The 27,511-nt window shown below is 36.7% G+C and overlaps 1 protein-coding gene across 1 annotated transcript in view; it reads left to right on the top strand.

Annotated features, from left to right (window-relative positions):
• The window catches only part of LOC150085602 (protein THEM6-like), a 64,489-nt gene that overhangs the window by 13,296 nt on the left and 23,682 nt on the right, over positions 1-27,511 (top strand). Inside the window, exon 3 of the mRNA XM_090374613.1 lies at positions 22,558-22,771. Within this exon, the coding sequence (XP_090230739.1) occupies positions 22,558-22,771 (214 nt within the window). The remainder of the gene's footprint in view (positions 1-22,557; positions 22,772-27,511) is intronic.

The raw sequence follows: 27,511 nt of genomic DNA on the forward strand, positions 1-27,511 counted from the left end.
CAGAAGAAAAAAAATTCCATTTAGCCTCTGTATATATATACAGTGTGATTCACTACCAGTGCGACAAACTTGCAGGAGGTGTAGGGGGCACAAAGACGAGTCAGAATCACATAGCATTGCAGGGTCCAAAATGCCTTCGTCATGCGGTAGAGGACGTTGAACAGCGATCCCGCTGGAAGTCAGCATTTGCGAACCGTTTCTGTTGAAGAAACCAAGTAGCAAAAGTTCTCTGGAGTGGATAATCCGCAGGCTCCAATGATTGGACGCATTGCAGATGCTATGAACTTATTTGGTTTGTTGACAGTATCCTCCATACAGTGGATTGGGAAATACCCAATTGTTGGCCTATCGCTCAAGTACTCGTACTCAGATTGCCTTCTGCAAGACGTAGGACATTCTCCTCATTGTCTGGCGTCCTCGTCGTTCGCTCTCGATTCATGGTACCTCTCATGAAACAACCAGTCTCACGTAACCTTCTGTGCACACGTGCGAAAATCGTATGACGAGGAGCACGCCTGTGCAGGAAACGTTCCTGGTACAAGCACAGAGCGGCGCACCCATTACAGTCCGCAGCTCCATATGCGAGGTGCATGTTGGCCAGATCAACGTTTGAATACTCATCCATCCTACTGCCTCGGGAACCATTTCGCAAATGCTGACTTCCAGCGGGATCGCTGTTCACACGATCTCCTGTTCAACGTCCTCTACCGCATGACGAAGGCATTTCGGACTCTGCAATGCTATGTGATTCCGATTTGTCTTTGTGCCCCCTACACCTCCTGAAAGTTTGTCGCACTGGTAGTGAGTCACCCTGTATATTCACTATGGCAGAGGATTTCAGATCTTTGTTGTAATAGTTTTACTATACCTGCATAGCTGCACAGCAGTTAACAATGAGCTATGCATTTTTTACAGCAGCATATGGACATTGATTTTGCAATCTCCTTATGTCCATATACCTCTGTCTGTGTATGTTGCCGCAGGACCACAGCCAGCCCAAGGTCTTGCTCATGGCCTGAAAGGCTTTTCGCATGGCTTACAGAAAGAGTATGAAATTTTCTTTTTTCTGATTGAAGAAATATATATATATATGGAATTAATGTAGCAGAGAATTATTTAAGAATTCCTCCAGTTTTAAATGGGATTTTTAACCCCGACTTCTCGAAATGAGCAACAAGTAGCATGGCTGCTCTGCTGTCATGGTAGATCACTACATTGTGGGGATGAGCCTGAAAAACTTTTATCTGTTTCTTTTGAGTGATAAAACATTTGCAGAGATAATTTACCTGTCATATTTTTATAGAGAACCATTGTTTCTGTGAGCCTTATATCAGAAATCTTTGTTGCTGTGCTCATTGAAGTGTATCACTTAAAAAAAAGGGATTTTGATTACAAATGTGTCACTGGGTTAATGTAGTTCCACGTTTTGAAGGGAAAGAAGTATAATTCAGTAGACAATAGACCTGCTGTTCTTGGTGAAATTCATTGTTCTTCTTGTTTTACTGAGGGTGGCCAGTAGTATGTTTTTCGGAAGCATTCTGACTTTGTTTTATATATATATTTTTATTATGGTAAAATTCTTTTGTTCTTTATGTTAAGAAAGTTCATTATTCAGGGTTTGGTGTGCTTCTTCAATCAAATATTAGTTGGCAGTCACAGAGAGTGGATGCATCCCTTGTTACTCTGTTACAGGATACCTTTGGAATTTAACTATTTTTAATTTCAAAGGATACCATTTGGAATTAATAAAGAGAGCTAGCAACTTCCATCACCCTTCTATCTTCTGCAAGTTTGCATAATGCTAAAACATTATGTTTTTATAACCTGACAAATAATCATTAGATTGAAGAGATATATCAACACTACTCTATAGGAACTTGATTTTGATTGAGACATCACATCACAGCCCACTTATGATACCTCTTAAACCAAACTTCCAGAAGTATTTCACCAACCTTTTTGTGTGTCACTCAAAAATTTGGTGAGCCTTATATCAGAAATCTTTGTTGCTGTGCTCAGAAAATCAGTTCTAGTCATACAATGACTGAAAATCCTATTCCAGTGAGAACAAACATCACCCTAGTTTTAACAGTTCATTGTTCTTCTTACTCTACTGAGGGTTGTCAGTAGTAGGTTTTTCAGAAGCATTCTGACTTTGTTTTATATTTTTTTATAATGGTATAAAATTCTTTTGTTCTTTATGTTAGGAAAGTTCATAATTCGGTGTTTAGTATGCCTCTTCAATCGAATATAGTGAGTTCTATAACACGGTATTTGCGTTCCCAAAAATATCTGGGTTATGGTATTTTGCACATTAAAAACAACGGAGCTTATGGGAAAAATAGGGATGGGGCAGAGTACTCAAAAAAAAAAAAAAAAAAAAAAATGTTTGGTTTGGTAAGTAAAACACTGAAAAAAGTTAAAACCCAATAAAATTGCTGACACAGGTTTAAACAGCTTAAATTTCTAATAAATAAATAAATATTACAGTAAATATAGCACTTTACTTTGAAGTTTTCTTGATTGATATTTCTGTTCCCTGACACTTTCTTTTTTTTTTTTTTTGGATTGTAAAAATTAAAACAGTAAAAAAGATAAGCAATTGATAGCAAAACATGAGACATACAAATTGCACAAGTGAGACAAGTTTATGAAGCTTATAAAATAGAAATGAAGAGAAGATTCTGAAAATTTGTTTTTTATATGATTGAAGATTTCATGCAAGGCAAAACACATTTCATCTTAATAACATTAAAACCCACAGAATTCCAGCTGTCGGTATTATTGCAAATGCAGTAAGATCGAGTTTACTACCCATTTATAATTAGATTACGTTAATAAAAAAGCCCAATAAACCAGGAACTTCAAATTATTTTTATTTGTTTTATGGTAGTGATCACCATAAATGTGCTCATGCTATCATGCCTCACGAAATTTCTGTTCAAACAGAAAAATACGAGCTCCGGAAAACATGTGTCCGCCTACAATATCGCTTATCTTGTGAATACAGCAAATGACAACAGTGTGTCTCTGACCAATACAATTACAGTAAATGGGAAATATAGCTCTCACACATTTGACATTTTTTAAGCTTTCTAAACTTGTATGTAATACTGTGCAGGTCGCTATGTTCAGCTTAGTGCTGGGTTTTGCATTCACCTGGTGTTATTTGCAGATGAAATCGCACATGAGCCAATGCAAAAATCACGTTATACTTGCATTGTTCCCTAATATATCAGTCGTGTTGGAGCAAATGTGTGTTATAGCAGAACTGACTGTATTAGTTGTTGGTCTAGTAGATTATATTCTAGAGGATTAGAGATTTGGTTAAAGAACTCAGTAGATTACTGTTTGCTTTTGCTTAATTTCTTTAATATCTTGTGAATTTTTGTAATTTTATAAATTAATTTTGGTAATTTTTGAAGTTATTTTCTGGTTGCTTCACAAAAAAGGCACCTCCGTAGCCAGGTGGGAAGGAGCAGCAGTGCATAGCACACGCTTCTTGATTAGACCGGGGTTCGAGCCCGTCACCACCAAATACGGAGGATGCGGAAAGGTCAGGGAATGACCACCGCATATCCCGGAGCAATATGGCCTTCGTTGCTAATGCTCCTAAAAACCAAATAAATAAACAAACAAACAAACAACAGCTTCACAAAATATTGTAAGAATTGACAATATTTTGTAAATTCTTACCTTTGTTAATTGTAGTAAGTTGCATTCTTTTCGGTATTTCCTAAGTTTAAACTGTTAATTTCACTAGAAAAGAATAGCGAAAGCTTAAAAAGCGGTACTCACCTTGAAATTAATCTGCGATAGTTTACTTAGGTAGCGTGGTTAATGTTTAAGTTGAATTGTTAAATTGAAAAATTAAAAGGGAGGGAAGTAGGTAAAAGTTGACTGAGTTAAATGGGCGCAAGGAAACAGAAGTGTACACATCCAATCCTTGGTTGTCATCGAAATAAAAGAAAGAAGAATAATTAAAAACTATGTAAGTGAATCCGGTGAAGCCAATAGTCTTTACGAGGACTTTCGTTAGTTAAAGAACGTCTTCAGTTGGCAATGTGTGGGGAGAGAACGCGCATGGTATTTTAAGAATAAAAAATTATACTCTCATGATGCCTTTTTTGACATGTGGGAACTTTAATCCTGAGAGGTTCCAAATCGGGGAAAGATTGAAGGGGAGTTTAGAATTTAGAATTTTGAGGTTAGAGTGGTGCTTGTACCATTCGATAACTAGAGCTTCATATTGAAGTATTCTGTAGCTGGATTTTAGTTTAATGATGGAAATGGCAGAATCGATGAGCGGGTTGTGGTTGTGAGTCTGGGCACGAGTTGTAAGTTCTGTGACAGATTGGTTAGACGTGAGACTATGGAAATGGTAGTATGCACGGGTATTGGATGTTTTTGATGAGCCAAATTTGGTAGTGGTACTTCCGATATAACATGTGTTACAGTTTGGTTGACAATTAATGAGGTATATAATATTATTAAGGTCGTTTGTAGAATATTTGTATGTGTCTTTATAGAGACATACAAATATTCTACAAAGACACATACAAATATTCTACAAACGACCTTAATAATATTATATACCTCATTAATTGTCAACCAAACTGTAACACATGTTATAACGGAAGTACCACTACCAAATTTGGCTCATCAAAAACATCCAACACCCGTGCATACTACCATTTCCATAGTCTCACGTCTAACCACTCTGTCACAGAACTTACAACTCGTGCCCAGACTCACAACCACAACCCGCTCATCGATTCTGCCATTTCCATCATTAAACTAAAATCCAGCTACAGAATACTTCAATATGAAGCTCTAGTTATCGAATGGTACAAGCACCACTCTAACCTCAAAATTCTAAATTCTAAACTCCCCTTCAATCTTTCCCCAATTTGGAACCTCTCGAGATTAAAGTTCCCACATGTCAAAAAAGGCATCACGAGATTATATTTTTTTATTCTTAAAATACCATGCGCGTTCTCTCCCCACACATTGCCAACTGAAGACGTTCTTTAACTAATGAAAGTCCTCGTAAAGACTATTGGCTTCACCGGATTCACTTACATAGTTTTTAATGATTCTTCTTTCTTTTATTTCGATGACAACCAAGGATTGGATGTGTACACTTCTGTTTCCTTGCGCCCATTTAACTCAGTCAACTTTTACCTACTTCCCTCCCTTTTAATTTTTCAATTTAACAATTCAATTTAAACATTAACCACGCTACCTAAGTAAACCATCGCAGATTAATTTCAAGGTGAGTACCGCTTTTTAAGCTTTCGCTATTCTTTTCTAGTCTATTAACACGGTACTTGAAAATTCTTGGTATCTGCTTAATTATTGCAAATTTTGTTAATTTAATTACTATAATATTTTATAAATTTAATTCTTATCCTAATAATGGTTGCCACAAGATCTTTGAATACTTCATCTGACACATAGGAATGGCCATAGGCAATTCATGTGTGAGTCATGAGTTCATTTCCTGTATAACCTGTGTGTATAATCCAAAGTCAATGTAGTATAAGTTCTAATACCTCTCGTGTTTGGCGTTTTTATAAAAAAAAAAAAAAAAAAAAAAAAAAAAAAAAAGGAAAAAAAAAAGTGATCTGCTACGTGATGCATTTTCATTTGAGGCCTGAGAACAGAATAGTTGAGTACGTACTTGATTCGAGAGGATTTAGTTTTATTTGCAGATTCCATTGTCATAGAAATGCGTAAATTTTTTTTATAATGAAGATAATTAGACTAGAACCAGGTTGTGCCTACATTTGGAGCAGCAATTGATGATGTAACCAACAGACTATCAGCTCTTAGGTGGAGTTAAAGAGAGCATTATTATTCATGTGGATATTAATTATATTAAGTGCACAAAAACTGGTGACTTATTGGATAAAATCATGCAAGTTAGGTTAGAATATCTATGTGTCTGCAATACCGGCCAGTCATGGTAAGAGGGACTATATGCTGAACACCTTGTGGATTAACTGAAGACTTGAGGGATTCTGCAAACTTTTGGGGAGAAATTTTTATCAGCGTGACCCAGACTTTTAGATGAAAGGAACCTGTTTTGTAGAGATAGAATGTCTTTTAATAATATCATTGAAAAGGACAGGAAGGGTTCAGGGCTACTTCTAGTTAGGGAGGACATTCCATTTAAACCTCCTTTAAACACACCATTCCCTGGGCCTAAGCCCATCCATGGTTTATGTCCTAAAGGGAATATTGTTTCAGAGTCTTATAGAATTCAATTAATTTAAAAATAAAAGTAACGCAACAAGTAACATAACTTGAACATCCTCTATATATATATATATATATAAATATGCCACTTAGCCTCTCGTTAGAAAAATCTATCTTGATTTATCTATAGATTTTAATGAGGAGAGTTTCCATCCCTTCCACGAGGAGGTAGGCTTCTACTATCTAGCATTTTCCTTTTAATAAAAACCTTTTCCACATATTTATTAAAATATACAAACATTCTTTTATCTGCAAACATGATATGAAAAGTCTCTCTCTCCAAAGTTCCTAAAGACAAACTTAGTTCTAACTATATTGTGTATAATTTACACAATACAACATAATATTCTCTGAAGTCTCATATTGCCCACAGCTACATAAGCCATCATCTCTTAACCCAAGTTGATATAATCTCAGAGGGAGTCCATGACCAGTCAATAAAAAGGTGGCATGCAAACCGAATTGCAGCCAAACCTTCTTTTTGTTTACTATATCAACCTTTGGTAAAAACTGATATGTCTGACGACCCTTGCCTGAGCTGTCCCATTGAATTTGCCATATCTGCATTATTTCCTGAGTTATCCTTATTTTTTCTAATTTAATATCAAATTTAGTATAAATTTTATTTAAATCAGGACATGAAGATATTCCAAAATATATTTTCCTTATATTTCTTTTCGTAAAATATAATAACCCAGACAAGAGGACAACATACTGGGCAGGGACCCTCCCCGAGATAATCTGCAAAGCCTCTGTCGAGACCGTTCGACATGCTCTAGTAATGGCAAGAAGAGCAAATCTCTGAGCTTGTAATAAGTATTTTTGTATTATTTTAACTGGTACTCTATGTACCCAAGCTCCGGAGGCATATGTGACTATGGGGATAAATAGACATTCGTATAATAAATTTATTGATCTTCCTTTAATTCCCCAGTCAACTCTTATTACTCTCCGGAGCTTCGCATAGAGAGTACTTATTTTTTCTTTCAAATATCGCACATGCTCAGTAAAAAATAAACGCTCTTCAATTTTTAAGCCTAAATATTTAGTAACTTTTACGTATCGAACAGCATCGCCCAGAAGCTTCACAACTGGGTGACGATTCTGACTTAACCTACCTTTCAGCAACATTTGGACCGTTTTTTTTCTTTTGAAATTTCCAATTTATACTTCCTGGTCCAACTTGCAAAATCATTAAGCACTTCACTTGCTTTGTCCTCGATCTGTGATCTTGCATTTCCTTCAATTAATAGAACCAAGTCGTCTGCATATGCAATCTTTCTAACTCCTGGAACATTCACGTTTAAAAATTCATCAAAAACAATGTTCCAGGCAAAGGGGCCAATCACCGAGCCTTGTGGACATCCTCTAGACATGTCCTTAACAATTTGAGTGTACTTGGTTTTAACAACAACTTGTCTATCACAAAAATAACTTTTAAATACATTATACAATTTACTCGAACACTCTGTTTGCCTAATTCTATACAATACACCTTCCCACCACAGTCGGTCAAATGGACCTTTAAAATCAATAAACACACCAAGTACATATTTCTTCCCATTGCCCTCCACACCCCACGCCAATTCATATGCGGCATCCTCTGTTGAAAAATTCTTCTTAAAGCCATATTGACTTATGGACATTAAACCTTTATTTTCATAGATAACCATTAATCTGTTTATAATTAAACGTTCATACACTTTTGCTAACACAGATAGCAAGGCAATTGGACGATATGCACCTGTTTTGTTTAGCATGCGATCTACAGTTTTAATTAACAATCTAACATGTGCAATCTTCCAACATGCAGGGAAAGCTCCATCATCAAGACATTTGTTGTACATATTCAAATACACTACCGGACATATCGCATAAGTTATTTTCATAATTTCTACTTCAATTTTATCCAGGTCCGGCGATTTTCCGCTCTTTGCCTGGTTCACCTCTTCCTCAACCTCACTAATGGAAAATTCTACTTCAATTCCATTTGAGTTATAAGCTGCACATCCATTTAGCATTTGTAACTGTATTAAACTTAAATTTTCGTTATTTTCTGGAAAAAGACCTTCCATAATCATATCAACAGATTCTCCCCATGTCCGAGTTTCCTCATCATCATGCCCAATCGTATATGTAATATCTGAGAGACTCGCTTTATTATTTATAACCTTAAAAATAGAATTCCAGGGATCCCTGCTTGCCCACAAATTTCCTCCATGAAGCGACCTTGGTGCTACTGACAGCTCGAGCATAATCGCGTCTAAAATTACAATATTGTCTTTTAACAATTTCATACAAATCTTGATCACCATTTCTTCTCAGCCTCTGAAGCAAGTGTCTTTTCTTAAAAAGTTCTTTTCTCATAACACTTAACTCATTAGTCCACCAGAATACAGGACGATTTATTTTTTTCTTAATTTTCATGTACTTTGTGGACAGCATCTGTAACAATTCAGTAAATTTTTCCACATATTCTTCAGATGTTAAACTAGACCAATCCAATTGGCTTACCTTATTTCTATAATCTAATTCAAATTCTGACCAGTTTACATTTTTAACATTATATCTTCCAGTATCGTAATATATTCTATTCACGTCATAATCATCAATTATGAAAGAGATACTATTATGGTCACTCGTGGTGTAATCATCAAAAATACTCCATTTTTTTATTTTCCTTAATATTGCCAATGTAGCAAGAGTAAAATCAATGTAAGACTGACCACACACAGTAGAATAAGTCGGACCATGCCCTGTTACATTCACCACCTCAATTCCAATTCTAGCTATGCATTCTTCAATTATCAAACCTCTATCATCTGTATTTCTTCCACCCCATAACGGGGAATTGGCATTAGAGTCTACAGCCACTACCAAACCGCAGGAACCAAACATTCTACAAAGTTTCTCTAAGTACAACACATAAGGTTCTATCTCCTCAGAAGGAGGACAATATATAGTCACAACATAAAACCCACCACAATCACAAATAATTTCACAACATAAAAACATATTACTACACATAGACATCACTTTTGTTACAACCATATCTCTATTCCTTACAATAATTGCTGTCATAGGATTGTTCCCTTCCGAAATAATTCTGTAATGTTGAGGATAACATCTTACTTGAGATCCAACAGAGTAAGGCTCCTGCAGCAAAGCAATGGACATACTTTCTTGTTCCGTAACTTTATTAATTTGCATGGCTACCGATTTCGCTCTTTGTGCATTCAATTGTAATATTTTAATTTCAATACCCATAATTTATTTTCTTTTTGTAGTTTCACATTTAACATCTTCCATATATCTGGATTTAATTGAATCATCCAATTATTCAAACAAGTTACTTTATTTTTGTTAACAGTTTAAACTTCAACATTATCTTTGAACTTTTTCTCACTTACTTTATCTTTAAAATTCTTTTGCCATAACTGATCAAGCAACTCATCACGCTCAATGTCTTCTTCAACGTCAAAGATTGCAACACGTGGCAATATAGGCTTAGGAATAGAATATTTTAAACCTAACTCTTGAGTCTTTGTACAAGCTTTTAATTTAACAATATCTTCTTCAGTTTCCGCCTCTACTATTACTCCTCTATCTCGAATAGGTCTTATATTTCTCACTTTAACAGAGGAAAGCAAGGGTCTCACTTCTTTTAGGACTTCCATTTTAACCTCTTCACTAGTTTTATGCTTGTTAGTGGAAGCTTTTATAATCATAACCTTTGGTGCACTTATTACAGTTTCAGTACTTTTAATTACTGTAGCATAGCTTTCCTTATCCTTCTTATCATTTTTTTTTTTAAGCTTTTCCTTTAACAAAACATTCTCAACGTAAGTTTCATGTGCCTTTTTCTCCACAACATTCCACGTATCCATTATCATCCTAATTGCAGCCGTCGGCACTTTACTTTCAGCATCCCACAAGAAGGAATTCAATCTTTCTCTTGTTTTAAAAACATAATCAAATCCATCTTCATTATTTTTACTTATATCATCCTTCTTTTTCTTCCTTCCCTTAACACTATGATCACCATCAGAGAATTCATCCCCTTGCTTCCTCTTTTTCTTTTTGAACCTTTTTGATCTTGTAATACTGATAGAGAGTTAGACCTTACTTTAGTCGGAGTTCTTTGTAGAGTCTTCCCACAAAACACTTCAATCTCTGCTAATTCTGCAGCTTGCACTAAGACATTTCGCGCGATTTCACTTTTCTCTTCTTCTTCAGTCACATTGCCCGTTGCTGCCAGCAGCTCCACCTCACTCACCTCATCAGAAGAAGAAGAAGACATTTCAATGTATAAATAAACTCACAATAAATATATATACAATTAAAATTGAAAGTCGAAAAATCGACAACCAATAACTATTTACAATGTTCTGTAAGCGAGCAAGGAGCCAGATCCCAACTCAGTTTAAATGAAATATTAAAATACACGAGAAAACTGTTCTCAAATGTAATTAAAAACTGTGCCGCCCAAGTGAAACGAGCGGTGGTCCCAGGGACAACTTTCGCTGGCCTAGGCCTAATGTTTAAGGGCACGGAAATGTTCCAAATACCTCAGGAGAAAAAATTTTACTCCCTCCTGAGATTTAACAAAATCAACTGAATTAACTCAGAAATGAACACCTCATCCCTCTACGCAGTCGCTCAATTTAGCCAGGCAAGGGGATTCACCCTCTGCCTGCCTGCCTACCCCGGACCTCGGGGAGGTATGAGCAGTGATGCGAATGGCCTGTGGCCGGGCAACAAGGAACAACTACTCCTGTGTCTTCGCACAAGAAATTTAGCACTCTTACAATAAGCAAGAATATGATCCAATGCCCCAGCGTCACCCCCGGGGCAGTTAGGGAGGACAGGAGAATATAGATACTGTACATGTTTTTCTGATGATATGGGCTAAAGTAATGCTTAACAGACTCTCAAGAATCCTTGCTGCAACAGCTGATATTGACAAAATGTACTAAGGGTAGTGAAGTTTCAAATGAATGGGAAGCTGATACTTGGAAAACAATAGACCCGTGCCTACTTTATGATATCCTGCAGTTTATGTACATGGAGCTTAGCACCTTTACTTCACTTGTATACCCCGGCACCCCTGTAGCCAGGTGAGCAGGAGCAGCAGTGCGCAGCACACGCTTCTTGATTAGACCAGGGTTCGAGCCCGTGACCACCAAATACAGAGGATGCGGAAAAGTCAGGGAATGACCACTGCATATCCCCAGAGCAATATGGCCTAATGCTCCTAAAACCAAATAACAACACAACAACAACAACTTTACCCATTAAATGACACCTGAGTGATGTGCTGTAACTCACATGTGCAGTCATTCTTAAGCAGTCAAACAAGTGTTGTAAAAGTATACAAAATTAAAAACTGTCTTATATCAGCAAGCAATATTGAACTTGCGGCTATTTACAGGAATGTTATTATTATTATCGTAGCTCATATAACCCTGATTGGGGATTCCATTGAGTGGTATTGCTCCCAAGTACACAGGGTGGTTGTTATGTCAAGTGTTACTGTTGGTCGAGGAACTCCCTGACTATCCTACATGTGCTCGGGATTGCAACTTTTTGTAGTTCCTTGTAGGTGCTCGCTGGGAGACCTATTGCTTCTAAGCTGTTATGTAGGGTCTTTGACATCATACCGGTGGTCAACACAATGATCGGGATGGTCGTTACCTGTTGCAGATGTCACATCTCTGACCTACTGTCTTAGGTTCGTGTACTTCTTGATCTTTTCCTCATGGGTTTTCTGGAGGTTGCCAGTGTTGGGCACTGCCATGTCAATCAAATAGATAGCCTTTTCCTTCTTGTCCACAAGGGTTATGTCCTGTCTGTCTAATTCTCTATTATGGCGCTGTCCCAGTATAGCTTGTGGGTTGGGGTCTCTGGTACTGCCTGCTGTTCGTACTTGAATATGGTACACTTTCTTTAATCAGCTTGTATTTCCTTGCTAGCTTCTGATGTATTATCCTGGCTACCTGGTTATGTGTACAAGTGTACTCAGTCTGGATTATCACCCTGCATCCTGCGGTGATGTGTTGGATCATTTCTAAGTCAGGTGGCATCGTCGACATGTTTCATCTGACATTTTGTGCTCCTTGGTGAAGTGTTTTCTATAGTTTCTGGTGTTGATTACCTGATCTTGGATGGCGAGCATGAATCCTCAGGAGAAAAGCATCCCGCTGGTGAGCCATGCATTGTAAGCAGTTTTGTCTATGTAATCTTGATGGAGGCAATTGTAGTGTCTGCCATGGAGTGTCTTCTTTGCCCATTTTTCCTGTTTTATTTGTGCTGTCTGGGCAGGAGGGACTCTTCCCTAAGGTTGAGTGGGGTATACTGCTTGTCTTATCTTCCTTATGGCCTGGTAGAGTGCTGCTGGTTTCTGGAAGTAATCTTTCAAGGTTAACTTTTGCTGTTTTCTGTTGCTCAATGAGGTCTATCAGGCTCCTTCTTTCCTCTTTCCGAGCTGTTGTCAGTCTCTCCGTAGCTGACTTTGGGTGGTGTTGGATGCTCTTGGTCATCATTGTCCTTTTCTTTCTTATGGCATCCTGCAGTTTGGTGTTAGCCCAATCTATGATCCCAAAGGAGTATGTTAGCACTGGGCTGCATAAGTGGCTTTAACTGTGTTCCCTCCATTCAGCTTTGCTTTAGGAATCCATCAGATAAAAACCATCAGAGACTCAGAAGCCTATGATGGTTTTTTTTTTTTTTGGTCAGGCAGGCCTTGATTTCCTTGTGCTGTAACTGCTGAGCCTGCATCATCCCCAGTTATTTGTAGGTCTCTCCCTCTGTCATGGCTTCAATCTCTTTACCAGTTTGCAACTGGTAGTTTCGGTCGACTAATTTCCCCTGATGTAATCCGTGGGTCTTGCATTTGTCTAGGCTAAATTCCACTTCTTTGAGGTTAAATCCATACTTGCTGCTGTTAAGCGTGGTGGATAGTGGGTTGAGTGCTAGACAGAACCACAGCGGGCTCAGGGCATCTCCCTGAAGGATTCCTCTCCTGATGGGGATCGGTCTGGTTGTGATATTCTCCACCTTGATGGTGGTACTCCATTTCACCATTGTTTCTTCTAGGAAATTTGTCACTGTCAGATTGACTTTATAGACCTTCAGAGTCTCTATTAACCTGTGAGGCAAGGAGTCGAAGGCCTTGTGGTAATTGATGTAGGCGGTGTACTGGTTGCGCTGTTTCTTGTAGGCTTGCTCTGTAACTGTGGCATCTATGGTTAATTGCTCCTTGCATCCTTTACTCATCTGCTTTTTTGCTGTTTGGCCCTTATGTTCTGGCTCTCTAGGTGGTCTGCTATCTTCTTGGCTATGCAGCTGGTTAGAATCTTGTACATAGTTGGGAGGCAGGTGATTGGCCCTTATTTCACCTGGTTTCTTGTATCTTTGTCTTTAGGCTTCAGATATGTTATACGTTCAGTGAGAAACTTCGGGATTGTCTCTTAGGTGCCTTATCATTCAGGTGAACTGCTCTGCTAGGTGCTTGTGTGTGCAAGTGAGCTTCTTGTACTAGTAGTTGTTTTCCTAACACATCTTTAGTTAGGAAACATCACCGGCGGCTATAGTGCACAGGTGCACTATAGCTGCCAGTGTAACTTATGTGCCATTAAACACCCATAACACACACACACACACACTAGTAGTTGTGGAAGTTATCTATTCCTGGAGTTCGGCAGTTGTAGGAGTTCCTGATCAACTGTTTCACTTCTTCCTCCCTAATCTCCCACTCTCTCATCTCTTGTACGTTTTTGGTTTTCTTCTGTTCTAGTTCTATCCAGGGAGCTTGGCTGTTATATCTAACTTCACTGCTCAGAACTCCTCAACTGTCTTCTGCTTGGGTGGTGTGTTTCCTGTCTTCTCCGAGACTCCTGTAGAAGGCTTTTTGGGCCTCACTGAAGATTTGGGCAGTGCATAGCACACGCTTCTTGATTAGACCGGGGTTCGAGCCCGTCACCACCAAATACGGAGAATGCGGAAAGGTCAGGGAATGACCACCGCATATCCCGGAGCAATATGGCCTTAGTTGCTAATGCTCCTAAAAACCAAATAACAAACAAACTGAAGATTCGGTCGTTTATTTTCCTCTGGGAGCTCTCTTTGTATCACCGTAGTCTCTTGCTGAGTGCATGGAGGTTCTGCACCAGTGCGTTCAAGTATTCTTCTATTTTCTGATTTTTGGTCTCGTTTTTGATCTCTTTTTCAATCAATTTCTTACTCCTATTACCCCATTGGGGGTCAATTGGCTTATTTTGACTCTTAATTCTTCTATTTTCTGCTGAAGTCTTCTTTCCCATGGTGGTGGTTCCTTCTTTTTTTCGGTTCTTCTGCTGGTCTCTCGTTTCCCTTCCACGAATCCTAATAGCTGCTATGGCAGCATAGTATATGGCTGTGTGCAAGGCCTCCAGTGTTGCAACATTGTTGTCAAGGTAATGTGGTATTATTTGCTGATTGGTATTATTATTATCTGTGTGTTGTTAAATACTTGGTACACAGTTTTCTTTGTTTATGTTGACTTAGTTTATGTACAAGGAATAAACGTTTGATAATTTTAAACTTCCAAATTTTTATCAAAAGTTTATTCCATGTACATAAACTAGCTTAACACAAGCAAAGAACAAATAAAACTGTGTACTGTCTTCACAGAAAACAGTTGCTTTGACACACATACCCATCAACAGTACAGCAGCAAAGTTCAGCTATCTACCGTGACACACCCCTTAAAGTTATTTAACAAATAACTTCAATGGTTGCATCAGGATGGTTTTTTTTTTTTTTTTTTTCGTAGTTGTTGGCGCATCGGCTTCTGTGGCCATAATGCACCTCCCAAGGTTTTTGTAGTACTTTGATCCAAGCCCGAGGCGGGATTCGAACCTGCGACCTTTGGGTTGCCAGGCAGGCACTTTACCCACCCAGCTAGCCCGGTCGGCGCATCAGGATGGTAACTATACATGAACACTTAATCTTAACTGTCTCTACAGTAATGTTTCGAGTACTCTCAATAAAATGAATGAGTTGGAAATGCTGGTTAGCACAACTAACACTGACATAATAGGGCTAAGAAATGTGGTTCTACCCAAAAATAGGGGATGATGAGTTTCACCATAGTTTGCTTAATGTATTTAGAAAAGATAGACAAGATAGAAAGGGGTGAGAGAGTCACAATTCTTGTCAAAAGCAACTTGAATGGAACAAATATGGAACAAAGATTTTGCAGATTCAGAAGTTACACATACTAATACAGAACCTGTTCACTTCATCAGCAAGATTAACTAATGTAATATGGGTTGATACTGCTGATGAATGGCATATATCTTACTTCATCAGCAAGATTAACTAATGTAATATGGGTTGATACTGCTGATGAATGGCATCTACCCAATAATTTTGAAGGACGCATTGAGAGAGTATATGGAAACCATTAATATTAGCATTAGCAGAGACATATGATGCAAGAAAGCAAGCTTATACAGCATCATCCAAAAAAAAACTTCCCATTTCATCCATCCATTTGCTCCAGAAGTTGGTCCACTTCTTCCTTGAATATATTTAAGCTATAAACTTCCACGACCAATGGAAGTTTGTTCCAACAATCAACCAGCCGCTAGCTAAAGGTAAATTTCCCCACATATATTATACAACTGTCTGTCCTCAATTTGAATATATTCTCCCTCAATGCATAAGCTGAGCAATAGGAAGAATCCCATTAGCAATGAGCTTGCTCAAACCATTCAAGGCCTTATATACCTAAATTAGATCACCTTGCAGGTTCCTAGTCTCCAGACACTGCATTTGCAGAACTTAAGCCTTTCTTGGTAAGATCAAATATTTTTTCCCCTCACCAATTTCATTGCTGTTCTCGGTACTCGTTCCAGCAGCTTTACAACTTTCATAAAGTTTCTAGACTTGTATGCAGTACTTCAGGTGCAGCCTGACCACAAAGGGATGATCACCTCCTTATCTAGCAAAATTCCTGTATATCATTGACAAGACCACATGAGCTGCTCTGGCTGCCTGTCTGCATTGCTCAGAAAACTTCATATTTGACTGCACAGTCACCTCCACATCTTTTTCATTCTCCACTATCCTGGGTGAAGTACCACACAGTAGGTACACTTCTCTTGGGTTACTGCTACCTATATGTAGTACTTTGCATTTGTCATTGTTAAACTTCAGTTGCCACCTCTCAGCCCATTTGCCAAACTTTTCTAGATCCTGTTGCAGTAGCATACTGTCATTACTGTCATTAACAGTCCTGCCAACCTTCATATCATCTGCAAACTTGGACATCCTGTATACCTTCGTCAGTGTCATTAGTGAATATAGAAAACAACAATGGGCCCAACGCCAAACCCTGGGAGACTCCACTAATAACAATAGTCCACAAAGATCAGAGTCCATTGATTACCACTCAATCATCCCTTTATCCATAATAGCAACTTGCCCTTATTATCATCCTGCTCTAATTTTTACAGCAATCTTCCATGTGCAACAGCATTAAAGGCTTTCCTGAAATCCAAGTATATGACATCAAAATTGTTTTTTGCATCCAGCTCCTTTGTAACCACATTGTAGTATCTAATCAAACTGGTCAGATAAGACTTCCCCTTAACAGACCCATGCTGTGTTTGAACTATAACTGCAGTCTTGTCGAGATGATCTTGCAATGCTTTAACCAGTCACCCTGTTATTTTCCCCAGAACAGAAGTTAAACTAAGAGACCTGTAATTACTCGTCTCACTCTACGATCCCCCTTTATGAATTGGGGATAAATTTGCACATCTTCAGTCCGTGGGAACCTCCCCTGAATCTAAGGATTCTCTCATAATTATGGCTAAGTGTTTGCTTACTTCCTTTCTGCCTTCATTAATATAACTTGATAGATCTCATCCACCCCAGGTGCATTTCTTATGTGTAAATTCAACAATACCTTCTCCACTTTGCTCTCAGTTATTTCAAAATCATTTAGTTCCCTGTTAGCTTTTGATAAATTTCTGGTCCCCACTTCTCCACAGAATTGCTCATGTATGAATGTAGATGCAAAATACTCATTCAGTTTGTCAGCCATCTCATGTATGAATGTAGATGCAAAATACTCATTCAGTTTGTCAGCTATCTGAGCATGATCATCACCAGTTGAACCATCAACATCAAGTGGCCAATCTGATTCATCTCCTTTCTTCTAGAGTAAAGAAGAAAGGAGAAGTAAAGTATTCCTTTACATCCTTTGCCAAAGATTTCTCGTAATCTGCCTTCAATTGCCTAACATCCTTAGTGACTTGATTACAGACTAGCTTATAGCTAGTCTACCATACCCTTCTGTGTCTCCAGATAATTTAGATGCATCTCTGCAATTTTCTTCTCTGCCATGACGCTCATCAGTTCATTTGACGTCCATTTAGGCCTAGACTTTGAACAGTATTTCTTAGTTGGCATGAAAAGCTAGTAGCTTCCAAGGTTAATCCCTTGAATGCTTCCCATTTAGCAACTGCTGTTGCTAAATGGGAAGCAGACTACCTTTTCCTCTTGGAAACACTTATAGAGATGTAGAATGCATCTGTATAAGTTATAAGTGTTTCCAAGAGAAAAAGGCTTTCTGTGAATTGAATAGTGAAGGCACATTGCCAGTATTTTTATTAGTTCCAAATAAAATGCATGAAAAACAATACAAAGATTTAGTTTCTGTGGAGTAAATTAGCCAATTTCTGTCTAAAATTCTCACCATTAGCAAGTTTTTTTTTTTTTTTTTCAAACCACTCAGAAAATTGACATCCATCCTCGGATAAAGAATAATGAAATCCTCATCTTTGCCTTGATCCGGTCCATTTTCTATTAAAAAGCATCTTTTTTTTTCAGAAATATTCAATGGCCAAGATGCAGGATTCAACATGATATGATTATTATTTTCATTTTTTACAATCTGAGGGGTTTCGTACTCTGACTCAGTTTTGTGGTCATTTCCAGAATTATTATGTTATAACTCAGTTTTACTACAATTTTCTTCAGCTTCAAGAATGACTGAATTGTGGCTAACAGGGTTTTCTTTATTGTGGTTAGTGATTTCCACTGATGCAAGCCAATTTTGAAGTTTATCTGACAATGTCTTTGCTTCTTCCGCCTTCAACTTCTTCTTTTGAAATTTTGCTCAACTTGGGCATTTGGCCATCTTATTTTTACTTATAAATTTAAAATTTTTAAAGATTTTTTATTTTAATTAAATTTAGAGCATAGCCAAATAAATAACATCGTTTATTGTACACATGTGGACAATTTTTAAAAATGCTGTTTTTTAAACAGCATTTAAAAAAATTGTTTCATTCTAGTCTACATTAACAGCATTTTAAAAAATTGTTTCATCTAGGCATATGCATAAATTGAAATAAAAAAAAAGACAAACTCAATTATACATTATTTTAAATAGGAATTCGCTAACAATCTGCATTTTTGTAGTATAAAAAAGTATTTTAACAAGGAAAATGTTCTGCTCAAAAACTTAACAAGGAGAACTATGCCCTCCCAATTTGATTACTGTGTCTAAAACTCATTTTGAAAATGAGACAAAAATCGAATTCTGAAACATGTAGTTGAAATAACTAATAATTACATATAATGTTATAACCTATAAAAATAAAATATATGGTTACAGTTCAACTAAAGGAAATCAAAATATATAAAATAAAGGTTTGTTGACAACAATTTATTAAAACTTACTTTTTTAATGTGGAGACAAAACAACTGAATAACAAAATTTGAATTACACTTTTATTTCTTTTAACCTATGACTACTCACACTTGAGCATTTGTGAAATTCAAGCAAAATACAACTGCCAACTCACTAGCACTGGAGGATCACAGAGTAGTACGAGATGATTATTCTGTGTTGAGGATAAGCCAACTGTAACCAGTTGGCTTATCCTTAACGTACTGGAGGACAAACCAAAAAGCTCAGAGGTGTGACGTCACAAAATGGGCCATACTTTATAGAAGTTTGTAATTAGAGTGTCTCTGTTATTTTTGAAATTTGTAAAACACTGTTCCTCCCTAATATTGTTTTCCATAAGATTATATATCCCAAATTTATAATTTTTTTCACTCACAAAAATTTCTGGAATCATAAGTAGCACGTACAAAGATAATACATTATTTCTTTTAATAAAATTTTTATTTTTATTTTAAACAAAGAACACAAGTTATCCATGTTGGGAATATGCTTTAATCTTTTGACTGGCTATAGAAAGCAATTGACTAGCATGACTTTTCGGTATGTGAGATAAAATACGTTTTACGTATGTGGGCTGCATACGTAAAACATATTTTAAAATACGTATGTGGGCTGCATACGTTTTACGTTCCACTTAGACTGTGGAACGGTAATCCCTTTAGCCCTTAATTTGCACTTTATAATTGCTTAAATTAGAAATTTCACTTTAGGCTTAAATTGGCTAAAAGCAGAAACAAAGTATACAAAGTTAAGTCTCTCGTAATCCAGTCGTTATATTGAAATTTTCTTCATTCTGTAGAAACATTTAAATGTAATTATCAAAAGGAATCCAAAAAATTCACTATAAAGAAGTTCGTTGTACACAGGTCCGACTGTAATTAAATCAAAAATGAAGAAATTTTAAAATATATAACTGGTTGAATGCACCCTTAAAATGTTGCACCTAGGGCTGGCGCCCCGCTTGCCCTATCCTAGTTCCAGCTCTGCACCTAGTATTGTTGTACATGCAAATATACATGTTCCTGTTCTCTTTTAGTTACCCTAACACAGCCCATGTATTTATTTGTTCCATGATGATTCCCAGCAATTCTTGAAATCCCGAGCAACTTGCTTTCCAGGCTGCTTCTCATTCCAGTAGAAGCAATAAAGAATCCCTTTCCTGCCTGTGATTTCTGTTAATCTATTAGTCTGTGATTTCCCCCCCCCCCTCCAAGGTAGCAGTCTCCCAATGCACCCAACACTGTCCCAATAGCATCAGCAAATATTCTTGCACCCTTTCTATTTAAGTGTATACCATCCCTGTAGAAGCAATCTCTCCTGTTAACAGTGACATGCCTGAATCCCAGAAATATATATGTCAAAGGTATTACTTAGTGTTTAGTGGGATTGTGGGACAAAAAACTAACATAATATTACATTTTCAAATTAAATGTAATAAATGTAATGATGTAACATTTTCAAAACCTCAGTGGAAAACTTGGCTGGTTTTGACAGAACTGCTTAAATTTTCACATCTTAAGTTAATAGATGTGAAAGAGGGCTCCTCTGTAGCCGAGTGGGCAGGAGCGGGAGTGCAGTAGCACACGCTTTTTGAGTAGACCGGGGTTCAAGCCCGTGATTGCTGAATACGGTCGATCTGCCAACCCGCACTGGACCAGCATGGCAGATTATGGCCCGTTTCCCTCAACATGAATTGTTGAGGAGGCTTCCATCCTGCAGTGGGTTGATAATGGCTGCACTTTACTTTACTTACTTTACATCACAAAGATAAATTTTTAAATATATTTCAGGAAAAATATATGATATATGAAAATTGTCCTGCATATATATTTAAAATTTATCTACACCTTCAGTTGTGGGAAGATGTAGTAGTAGTAGTAGTAGTAGTGGCGGCATGTGATGCAAGAAAGCAAGTGTATGAGTTTATGCAGCATCAGCAAAAAAAAAAGTTCCTCCTTAAATTTATTCAACCTATCAACTTCCACAACGACAGATGGAAGTTTGTTCCAGCAATTAACCACCCGCTGGCTAAAGGCAAATTTCCGCACATCTATTCTACACCTTGCCTTTCTTAATTTGAATTTATGCCCCCTTAGGTTCATAATCTGAACAAGTGGAAGGATTCCATCAGAATTCAGCGTGCTGAACCCATTCAAGGCCTTATACACCTCAATCAGATCACCGCGCAGGTGCCTAGTCTTCAGCCACTGCAATTTGCAGAACTTAAGCCTCTCTTGGTAAGAGGATCCCTTCATTCCCCTCACCAATCTTGTTGCCCTTCTCTGTACACGCTCAAGCAAATCAACATCCTTCCTAAAATGAAGCCTCCAGGCCTGTAGACGAATCTCATGTGAAAGACTGGCTCACAAAAGACAAAAATGAAGAAATTACCAATGAATAATTTCTAATTTAATCAAAAATGAAAAGGAATGAATATCAGGTTTTGAAGCAACTAATCACTTAAATATTTAAAACAAACTGATTACTCAGGCAGAAAAATGAAAACAAGTGGGCCCTGCACCAAACACTTAGACCCCTACTAATAGCACTAGTCCAAGAAGAGCAGTGCCCATTAATTACAGGTCTGTAATTATTCATTTCACTTTTATCCCCCCCCCCCACTATTGAGAATTGGGGAGACAAAGGCAAATCTGCAATCTGCAGGGACTTCGTGAATTCAAAGGTACTCCCATAATTACAGCTAAATGTATACTTACTTCTTATGCTGCTTCTTTTACTATAATTGGATAAGTATCAGGTCTCCCCTAGGTGCCCTATTTAAATAAATAAATTTTCTGTTTATACTCCGGGATGACCAAATGGTCAGAGGAGTTCACAAATACACAGAATACAAGAAATAGCACCTTATTTAGCAGTAATGGACTTGAACCCCGGTCACTCCCTTTGCTTACTTTTAGCTTCAACAATTTCTCATCTTTTTTCTTGTCAGTTACAAAATCATTTAGCTCCATTCTTAAAAATGTCTACAAATGTTAATGTAGATCAAATAAGTTTGTTCACAACTTGAACAGGATCATCAATAGTTATGCCATTCACATTAGTGGTCCAGTCTGACTCATTTGACTCATCCTTTTCCTTTTCCTTCTATTGTTAAAGGAAGCAGTTAATTTCTGCAAATCTCCAAATATCGTGAACAAATATCTTCTTTTGCCTTCTCAACCTTCAATCCATGCACAGTACTAAGTACAGTACTCGGTTCTAATACCCCTTGTTTTTGGGGTTTTCAAAAAAAAAAAAAAAAAAATTATATATCCCTGTGAAATTCGTTGTAAACATGATTTTACATTACATTATCCATTGACATATATTTTACAGCATATCACTTTTTGGATAAAGGTTAACTTTTTCTTCTTGTATATCATATGTTAAAAAGTAATATCAATTGTTTTCAAGTTTGATGGGAGAGAGAGAGAGAGAGTGTGTGTTTGATGGGAGAGAGAGAGTGTTACAGCACAGCCATGGCACACTGCTGTGCTGTAATATATAAAAATGTTACTTTTAATAGCAATAATGTTTTTGATATTTTCAAGGCAATTTGTTGGACAGAAAGGGAAGTTTATTTTGAACAGTCCATGGAAACAGTCCATGATAATTTTGTGAGAGCTGTTTGTCTTGGCAGAGCTACTCTTACTGGAGGACTTACTTTTAAAGCAGTTTATGAGAAAGTGATGAATGAGAATCTTTTACCCTCTCCAGAACCATCTGCTGAATTACAGAAGTGGATTGAAGCAAATCAGATATCAAGTGAGAAACTTAGGAAGGCTTGATTAAACAATTATCTATGTTAGTAACAAAACAACTTTATTTGATGTTGTGATTGTTTTCCTAGAGATAGGTTTGAAAGACAGTGTTAATTGCTGTTTAATATCGTTTTAAAATTATCCATTGAACATATATTTTTGAGTCAGGTTGCATATAAGTTAGTTGTAGTAGCAGGAGCAAGTGTGTGTGTGTGTGTGTGCGCATGCACATAGGGCTGTTGGAAAAAGTAAGATATGATGGGTAGTGAAATGATGCATGAATAAAGGCCCATTAGTGCATCTATATATTTCAAATATAGTTATTACCCATTGCATTCAACCACTTGTCCCACCATGTCACTAGTGCAGTCATGCCCTAGCTATAAGATCCAGGAATATTTACAGTCAACCAGGTTTCAATTCACCATTTAACCTCATCACAAACAGCTGCCAGGGAATGAGGTCTTTCTAGATTTTTTTTTCAAGGGCCTAAACAGATGAGCACCAGAAAGGACAAGGTCAGGACTGTATTGTGGATGGACCAGTACCTCTCATCTGCACTACTGTAATCACTGTCCATGCAGACTATGCAAGTCTGTTTTTTGCATTATCCATTCAAGCAAGACTAGATCCTTTGCTTGAACTAATACCACAAAACAGACTTGTTGCTCGGACATGATTGTTGGATCATGCACCTTTCATGTGTTTAGTCCATTTAGCTCACAGAAATTGGATAATATGCATTTCTTCATTTGATAGTTTCAAATAAGGCAGCCATTTTGGTTAATTATGTAATGTCAACAATGATGTAATGAGAAGAAAAAAACATTATACAGGGTGATTCAGGGGGAATAGTAAATATTTTGGGAGGTTATAGTATCGATTATTCTGAGTAAAAAAGTTCGTTATAAACATGTGTCCAATTCTCAATGGATACGGAGATACAGTTGTTTGAAACTGGCGCGCACAACGCCATTATGGGAGGTATTAAACAAAGATAAATGCCTTATTGTTTGTATTTATTGACTTTTTGAATGATGCAAAACACAAAAAATTGACAAATTTTTTACAGTTTACAATAAATGTTTGAAAATCCCACTGCCAAAACCTCAGTGCACTTTGCAACTCTTGTGGCGATATGATGTGTTGTTCTTCTGAGGTCATTTTGGCATTCCTTTATGAGGGCAGCAGTATCTAAAATAGTGAGAAATTAATTTCTTGTATTCACCTTTTCTTTGTATACTGCACTTTTCATCCATCCCCACAAACAAAAATTTAACAGAGTGAGGTCTGGAGACCTTGGTGGCCAATGAACAGGACTACTACAGCTGATTCATCACCATTCAGGGAAAATTCGATTTGGATATTATATTACCAGATGGTATAATATGCAGGAGCTCTGTCATGCTGAAAGTACATACCAATCCTTGTAACCAAGGGAATGTCCTCCAATAGTAGTGGAAGTTCGTTTTTCAGAAATTCTAGGTAAATGGGCCCTGTAAGATGATTTTGTAAAACAACACCAATCAACTGATTGTCGATGATACCACACCACACGTTTACAGAGAAGCGATGTTGAAAATTTGTTTCTACAGTGGCATGTGGATTTTTGTCTGATCACCTATAAGAGTTACAGGTGTTGTTGATACCATCATGGGTGAAAGTAGCTTCATCGCTCAACAGTATTAATGGAATTAATCGGCAATTAGCATTTACCCACCTACAAAATTCCGAATCGTCGTCTCCTGGTTGAAGGTGTTGCACCCACTGTATGTGAAATGGATACAAGCCATGCTCACATAATGTTCGCCATACTCTTGTCTGTGGAACACCGATATACGTAGAAATTCTTTGCTTGCTAATAGTAGGACTACATTCTACCAACTCAAGCATGTGTTCTGTTTCATCCACATTTTGTTCATTTGCACTTTCAGAAGAAATATGAGTGCTGGGAACTGTACTAGTCTCACACAGTTTAGTGTAAACATTCTTGAATCTGGTATTCTGTGGTTAGGAAACCTTTACGGTATTGTCTACAGCAGCAGTAACACTTCCACCACAAAAATTGTAGACAAGCTGTAGACAACAACACTTCTAACAACAAACAGTGCTAGGTTATAACTGCTTCTTGGTCACATCTGATTCAGGGAGCTGTGCATGCCAGTTTCAAACAGCTGTATATCCATATCCATTAGAATTGGACGTGTGTTTATGTGAACTTTCACATTTTGGTCTCAGTTGCCCTTGTGCCGCAAAACCTCCACAACCTCTATATGAACTTTTTTACTCAGAATAATCAGTACTATAACCTCCAAAAATATTTACTATTCCTCCTGAATCACCATGTATATGTGCCTTTATTCATGTAATGTTCTGCTTCTCAGGAAGCACAATCTCTCCACAAAAAAACATCTATATTAATATCTGGAGAAACTTTTCACACACACACACACACACACACACACACACACACACACACACACACACCCACACACACACAGTCACTTAACATGCACCAGTGTTAATTTGCTTAATTTTAATTTTAGGAGAATTTATGTAGAGACTTTTATTGCTATTTTTCCTGTGAATTTTCAAGATAATAAGTCAGAAATTAAAGTAAAGTTTACAAGTACAGTTTTAAGACTACTTTTATGTCAGTGAGAAAGTTTTTCCATAAGTTGTTCTATTTTAAGTGAAATACTTATACATGTGTCATTTCACCTGCACCACTGTTAATTTGCTTATTTTTAATTTTATAATTTATGCAGAGACCTTTTATACAGTTTTTCTCATGAATTTTCAAGATAATTAGTCAAAATCAATATAAAGTTCACAGGTACAGTTTCAAAATTTCAAAGTTAAAATTTATCTTAAAAAATGCTTTTTTGTCAATGAGAAAGTAGTTCCTGATTGTTTTTCAGTTTAAAAATATCAATTTGTTTTCAGATTCCTTATGAGCCATCTAAGCCCTTATTTATCAGATAAAAATAACCACATCCCCAAATTGACATTGAGAGTATATTGTAATTCATAAAAGCTGCCTCTAAGGGGTAATTGTATTAACATTCAGTGGAATTTCTGTTATTATTATTGTAATAAAAAATGTTATACACATAAGTTATAATACTACTTTGATAAACTATATTTACCATTATGAATATATTAGCACAGGATTTCCCAAACTTTGCTGACCTGTGACCCAATTTTTTTGATTGTCAGTTTTTGCAGCTTGCCTTAGTATACATTGTGCGTGCGTGCATAATTAAGAATTTACTGCATCACATATGCGTATTTATAATACCATAAAATATATTAAAGAAATTAAAATTCGCCATTTATTCTATCTTACAAAATGAGGAATAAAGAACATGCTTAATTAATTGAATTCATCCTGACATATTAAGTCAAGATGAGTTCAGTTAATGAATCCACTTCCATTTCATTTAGTCCTACTAGTTCTTCATTTTCCATATTAACAATGAATGGGTTCCTAATCCACATTTTACTGATGTGGATTCAAAGAAAATATTCCTTTAAGTTTGATATTATTCCCAGCAGATGTTTGCAGAACATCTCTTGGGATAATATCTTTGTTCTTTGAATTGTTGCATCCGAGTTATTGATTTTTAGATAAAACTTCTTTCTCATCAAATTTTTTCCATTTAAAACACAAGGAAGAACATAAAAAGTTTTTCATTTTCACATTGAAATTACTAAAATTGATCATATTAAGTCAGGATGTAAATCATGGGATGAAGAAAATTATAGTTTCATTTTCTTGCAGTTACATTTCAAATAAGGATCAAATTCCAAAAATGAGCTAAACAATTTCCAGTTTTTTGAATGGAAATATTTTCATTTCTATAGTGATCCTATTGTTGCCAAACTAATCAAAAGATCATTAATATTGATATGGATTCAAGATTAATGCATTGTTTTTGTGTAAATAAGATAGGTGTAATGTGTCATTTCTTAGGTTGTGAACCTTCTAAAATTTACTTTTAACTTAATAGTAATTAATATCATTGATATGATATCACTCATATGAGTCTTAAAATTATACTGCATTTATTAACGAATATTTTAAAATTTATATTTAAATGTTAGTGCAAATTATAGTCTACTTTAGTTATTGCATGGTAAATAAAGTAGTGTACAGCAGGCCCCCGTTATAATGCGGTTCGCTTTACGCTGATTTGCTATAACGCTGTTCTTGTATTATAACCCGTATTTGACTATAACGCTGTCACAGATCACTATAACGCTCTTTTATAAATTGCATTTTTGGCATATTTAACGAAATCGTTTCATTTGATGGAGTCGATAGCTTGAAAATGAATAGCAAAACAATATTAAAACATTTCCCACGCTGACTTGAGAAATTTTCTCGCACGCTAATTTAATGCAGTACAGTGACTTGTTACGTAGTTCTGAGATAAACATTTTAAAAAATTATCAAGTATATTGCTTGTAATATTTGCGTTATATGCATTTATCCAAAGACTAATCATAACTCAGTACAGTATTAGACATCGTGCGTAATGGACAGTTTACTCGAACATTGTATCGTAATTAATGCAACCAACGCAGTTACATTTTCGAAGAGTTAATAATGGCCGATAAGAATGAAAAAGCAACAACGTCTGGATGCAGTACGAGGACTATAAATGTAAGAAAAAGACTGAATTTGAAAATCAAATTAGACGTTTTGAAGCGAATCGATTCCGGTCAACGACAAGCGGAT

This window comes from Mastigoproctus giganteus, chromosome 5 (genome assembly GCF_048544385.1).
Source record: "Mastigoproctus giganteus isolate SK-2022 chromosome 5, ASM4854438v1, whole genome shotgun sequence".
Lineage (NCBI taxonomy): Eukaryota > Metazoa > Arthropoda > Arachnida > Uropygi > Thelyphonidae > Mastigoproctus > Mastigoproctus giganteus.